Raw genomic sequence first — 6,379 nt, forward strand, 5'->3', positions numbered from 1 at the left:
GGCAGCTGTTGCTATGGTTACTGCCTCTCGTCATTAACAGACGTACACGCACGACAAGCGAAGCACTTACGCAGGCAAGGCCACTTCTAAACACAACACCAGAGAACTCCGCTCATAACTGTCAACATAGTTGTTGTAGCGCATTAAATTGTGCGTCACTGCGCTGTTTGGGCATTAGAAATGTTCTAAAGGGCCTTCCTTACCTTGTGTACCTTTTCCTCGCTCCAAAGATCTTGTATGCATTTACTTATCATAGAATTTTTATATCAAAGACAGTACGGTAGGAATTCAATGCGAAGGTCACTGCAGAGGATTAGTATTGCATTATAACAATAAGTAATCTTAAATATTCTCCTGATGTCCCTTGGCGGGCTCTGTAGGATTATCTGTTCAAAATCTTTCAACATCATACAATAACCCAAAGTAGATGTTTGGAGGTCATTAATAAAAAAAATGTATAAATAAATAAATAAAAACAAAAAAAAAAAAGAAAAAATATATATAAAAAAGTAAATAATTATATATTATTAAAAAATATTTTAAAAACATCATTAAAAAAAATATATGTATATATTAAATATATATATTTAAATATGTCTTAAAAATCATAAAAAATGTATATTAAAAAATATTTTAAAAAATATTATTAATAAAAAATGTATAAAAAATAAATAAATAAAATTGTAAAAAAAAATATTAAAAATATTAATAAAAAATTATACTAATTAATACACAATATTATTAATTAAAATTTTTTTTTAAGTTTACACATAGCTGGGTCATGTGTTGGCATAGCAACTATGCAACTAACTACTAACTTGCTAAAGTTTCTTCAGCTGTTCCAAATGAGATGGCGAGAATACAAAATAGCTTGCTATTTTTTTACTGACACATGCAAACATTTTATTCTAACGTTGTTAACTGTCTTTTTAATTAGTATTTTAATACACTTTCTAAAGTTTTTTAAGATTTTATTTGGTCAGCCCCAAAAATACTGTAGCTTGTCCGGCTGTTTAACGTTTAGATTTCAACTTTGACGAGGGACCAAAGCAAAAAGTTCAGCTGTCACCAAAGTGATAAAATGTCCGCGTTGAATGTTTACCAACCGTCACTGATCGATCCAACGATTTTTTTTTCTATCGAAAGCCACAAATGCGAACCTCATGGCGTTGGGAAGGAAAATCCTTAATTGCCAAAGTGATTAGCGTGTAACCTCAGAGTGATGAATGTCTGACCAAAAAAATCCATCTTATCCCAAAACTTTTTGGGGGATAAGATGGATTTTTTGGTGTATATATATATATATATATATATATATATATATATATATATATATAAACTATCTTGCACACATGAGAAACGATTTTGTTAATGTACAATTAAACTGAAACTCAGATTTAGCTTCTTTTTTTTTTTTTAACTACAATTCCAAATAGTAAAACAGTGGAAGGTAACGTTTAGTTTAGTCAGGCATGGTGGTAGCAGTATTTTGTGTAGACTTTTTTTTTTTTTTTTTTTTTTTTTTTTTTTTTTTATCTCAACAAAGATAAATGACCTCACCATTCGCCAATGTGGCAGAGCCTGTCCACTGTATACACACCTACAAGTGAGTGTGTATAATCTATGGAAACACTCTCAACACTGTGTTGACACTGCAGGTGATTTGTGCGTCTCCACAGGCTACTGTATAAACTTCTTTTAATTCTCCCCGTTGCTGTTAATGCACATCGGCATATTAAAGCCGTTGACTAATCGCCGCTGTTCTGGTGCCCAACGATGTCGTTCATCTAGCTCTGCTCTGGCTGCTTTTTCTCAACTCGCACATGAATGATGCCATGTTTGTGTACCAGGTAAAGATGCATCAGGTGCATTTTCCCGCGTTATAATATAATGTAATATCGCAACGGATGGACGCCACTGTGTCACACTTGTATAGTGCGTACGCGCGTATGAAGTTGCAGTTCCAGCTGGTAAAACAAAAGCTTCTGCTTGCCAGATGTTTTTGTCAAAAGTGTTGTCAATTGTTTGTTTTCTTGTTTAAGGGTTTGCTGTTACACAATGGCTGCATTGCTAACGCTAATCACTCACAGTTGCTTCGGAAAGCATTATGGAAGTCGCTCGAGCTGGGGTTGACAAAGTATGGCCGGTGGGCCGTATATGGCACACGCTGTTTTTAAATCCAGTCCAAAAAGGATTTCAATTTTGTCTTGTAATATTTGTTGCATTGAGTTAGCTGTTTTTCCCCGTTCTTTAATTAAGAAGCATACGTTCATTTGTACTCATGTTTTATTCATTCATCTCATTATTATGATAATTTAAGTGATTAATTGGAAATAGTAAAAAGGGGGGAAAGACATTTTGAAATTTATTGGAATTACAAATGTAAACAATTAAAATAAGCAAGAATGACTCTATTTGAATTTATCTAAACTGTTTTATTTATTGCTTTGATTTATTTTTTTAGATCAATGTATTTCTAAAATTGGCTGCATTATTCATTCTCATGTATGTGTGTTGATTTATCATTAATATAATTTATAAATTTTATAAATCGAATTTGAATAGGTGATAATTGTCTTTTGAAACCAGTGTGTTTCCTTTTCCTCCCCACACACATTTTTTTTTTTTAGAAAAAAGGGAAATTCGTTTTTTCTCAGCAAAGATAACATTAAATAAGATGAAATTTTAATAACATAAGAAATATACGCAACAAAATAAGATATTATTCTAATATATAGTTGTGCTCATAAGTTTAGATACTTTGACAGAATCTGTGAGACTCTTTAAATGACCCGAGTCACCAGGCAAACAAGTTTATTTGATTTTCACAGTTTTATATGAAACTATAAAGCATTTAAGATAGCACAATCATAAAAAAAAATAATAAATAAACTAAGCAGAATGTGCCCGTCATATTTTTCCCCAAACTGCTAATATTTCACAACTTCTTTTCGGGTATATTATGAGCATTAAGAGCACACCTGTATGTGTACGTTACATCTTATGTATTTAATAAATATTAATATTAGACCATACGGTATTTTTAAGATATGTAGAATTGCAATAACTTAAGATTCAATGAGACTAGAATATAAAAAACACACACACGCGCACAATCACATAAAATGTCCATAAATACATTTATTTACTTCACTTAGCAAACACTCTCCTCCCTAAGTGTTAGTTTGTCCTCATCACAACCTCAAATGATCATTATTTTGGAATGAAAAGTCTGTCAAATTAGTAGTTTTATGACAGTGTGTGCGACAATTTTAAAAAAAGAAAAAGAAAAAAACTCATGACAGCGGTGTTTGTGGCTGCTGGCGTTTGCACTCGCTACGTGCAGTTACAGGCTTGCGCCACAAGGAGGCAGGCTACCCCCGTGACAGGCCAGGCTGCTGAGAGTGCTTGCGACACTCGAACTGCTGCATGGGGCTGACTGACACACTGACACGTTAACACCCTCAGGGGGTGTGTGAATTACACGCTATTGTGCTGATTTTCTGTGTTCACTTGTGAAACGTGTGCGTGTGTGTGCGTGTACATTTTAATGTGTAAAGTGTGTCGTTGTGTGTGTGCGCATCACTGTCAAAGTGCTTACAGAGCGGGTACACTGTGCAGGATGTCTGCGTGTCGAGCCGTTTTCACGTTAATATACGTTTGTTTATATAAGTGTCTGTGTGTGCGTGTGCGTGCGTGCGTGCGTGCGTGTTGGCGGGATGTATGCACTGTGAGTGAACCAATCACAAGACATAATGAGAAGGCCATGAGAAACATTTGGTCACCTCCTTAGACGTTTCTAAATTAACCTCAGCCTCTCACTCAAACACACACACGCGCACACGCACATTCTGTCTGTCACAAACACAAACAAGAAGTGTGCACTCACGCGCCAGAGGCCTTTTCACCGGCGCGATGGTGTCAATGAGCTTTCACTCAGTTCCCAGGGTCAAGTTCCCCATCTCTCTTTTTAAGTGTGGAAGTGTGAGTGTGTGTCATCTTCAAACGCACACACACACACACACACCCCCCCCCCACTTGTGTGGCTTCTTTTTCCTGGCCTGTAGCGGCGCGGGCATGTCTGAGCACTCTCACCAGCTCGGCCTCCCGTGAGCGACGTGAACACGCTGGCACCGCGCTGACGCATTCCTCCGCTGCTTTTCATTTGCCTTTTCTCTCCCTGCATGCCCCTCAGGCTTCTTTTTTTTCCAGGAACATCTTACCACCAAAGCAGTTTGTGCGTGTGTGTGTGTGTGTGCCCTGACCTACACATGAACCTTAACCCCGGTGTGCCTGTGGTGTTTCGAGACTGCTGCCACACCAGGCAGAAGTGAAACCTGTGGGTTCCTTACTGACTGTCTTCCGTTGTCGTGAGCATGCGCATGTGTGTGTGTGTGCGTGTGCGTGTGTGTGTGTGGGCGTGAGTCAAGGTATTAAATTATCTACACGTGTGTTTGTACCCTCAGACGTATCTACACTACATCTCTGACGCTCATCTATCTTGTTTTCTCCATCCAGTGCGGTCACAAATACGCAGACATTAGCGCTCCCATGAGGGCGGAAGTGTCTCATGTTCACACACCCACACACACACACACCCCCCCCCACACACTTTCACAGGTTCATCATGGAGGCCTCTTGCCCCTCGGACTGTCCCTTGCTGCAGTAAAGTGAACATAAGTTGTCTTTTTGAACTTGTGGTTGCATTGCAGGCATGCAGGCCTTCAAGGCAAGCCGTGGCAAAGGCAAAATGCGCTTTTCACACGGCCAACGGAGCGAACGGCCTCATTGTGAAACTGCGATAGCGACTTAACCTTCAGTACACTCTCCGCCGTTGGGCGGGGGGAGAAAAAGATGACGGTTTTGACACTCATTTCCTAAAACCTCTGCTATCTAATATGACAATTTTGCTTTGTTTATTCGCTTAACTAACAGTACCAATGAAATTATATAGATATTTTTTCTAAATGTGTATTTAATGAGGGTAAAATGGTGCTATATAATACGATATTTTATAAAAACATTCAGTGAGGACAATTAAACACAATTTAAAATCATCACAATGTCTTCATTAATTGTGCTGCTTCCTCTGTTGCGAGCACCTTGTCCACATATGGATATACTCTACTGGGGGCTCAGCTCTTCTCTTAAATTTTCAGTTCAGCAGTAACACTGGTCGTTCTTTGCAGAGGATAAAGAATGCCTGCCAATGAGTGCAGTCATATGGACTGATGTATGTTGCTTAAAGAGTAGCAACATCGCCACATAGATGCTAATCGTTAGCCCGTGTGCTTATCTAATTTTATGTTAGCATTAAGCTAGCAGAGGTGCGCTTAGTTTGACAGTAACCTTTAGCTGAGAGTGGCATTCAACAGGTTAAGGCCTATTTTTGGAAGAATATTTTAGACTTCTATCTGCCTAACTGATGCTTGTGAAGCGAGTCATCTGTCAGTAATTAGCGCTCACAAGTCAAAGCAAAATATCATGCGGACGGCGGCTCATAACTTGAGAAATATTTGTTTGTTGTTGAGGTTTTCTGCAAGTGCGATGTTAAGAGGTCACTTAGTGAAAATGTGCTGCTGCTTTCCGTACTGAATGTTGAAACTTTCCCTCGTTTTTGGTTTGCCATATAAAGTTCCATTTTCCAGATGTGACACGACTACTTTTTAGCGCCCTTTGTATTTTTCGACATGAACGTGGTCATTTCCATTAACGCGGGGACTAACTGTGTTTTCTCTCGACATCATTTGTTCTGTCGAAGGGCTGGGAAGCTATTCCAATGTGACAGAAAGACAAACACAGCGGGGGCTCAAAGTGAACTCTCCCCTCGTCGGTGCAGCGCAGCTGAGAGTCATCCAAGCCGCTGATGGAGTTTCCAGCGAATCTCTTCTCGGCTTTCCGCCGGCTTGCCAACGAGCAACAACAGCCCCTGTCTATTTCCTGGCGCTGACCGCGACCTGGGGGGGCAATCAGAGTCAAACCCAGCAGGGGAGGTAAGGAAGGTGAAGGGGGGGGGGGGTTTGGCGGGAGATCAACGGGAAGTGTGTGGGTGGTAGTGCCAAGGGAGTGATGAGGGATGAGGTCGGTGGGCGGGCGGGCACTCGGGAGGGTTTACCAGCAAACTCTTAGCAGATTGCAAGTGGGAAGAAGGTAGGGCTGAATTCTTTTGAAAAAAAAAAAAAAAATTCCCTAAGGAATGCGATTGCAATTTAAAACGCTAATATTTTTTTTTCCAAGGTCATCTCATCTATTTTTTTTTTAACAAATACAATAAATAAATCTGTATTGTAACAAACAATATCAGATGTTAACGTCAGGGGGCTGAGAGTGAGGGAGCAAGTCGGGCTGGTGGTTTGACAGATGCCAAAGTCCAGAGCCA

At 39.3% G+C, this 6,379-nt stretch overlaps 1 protein-coding gene across 1 annotated transcript in view; it reads left to right on the top strand.

The window, feature by feature from the left end:
• The window catches only part of LOC148333158 (uncharacterized), a 28,193-nt gene extending 22,196 nt beyond the window's left edge, over positions 1-5,997 (top strand). The window contains exon 5 of the mRNA XM_088301042.1: positions 5,762-5,997. Coding sequence (XP_088157168.1) covers positions 5,762-5,997 — 236 coding nt within the window. The remainder of the gene's footprint in view (positions 1-5,761) is intronic.
• Positions 5,998-6,379: the final 382 nt, after the last annotated feature.

Source organism: Idiotropiscis lumnitzeri, chromosome 7 (genome assembly GCF_059441095.1).
Source record: "Idiotropiscis lumnitzeri isolate Australia: NSW breed Sydney's pygmy pipehorse chromosome 7, RoL_Ilum_1.0, whole genome shotgun sequence".
NCBI classification, from domain to species: Eukaryota; Metazoa; Chordata; class Actinopteri; order Syngnathiformes; family Syngnathidae; genus Idiotropiscis; species Idiotropiscis lumnitzeri.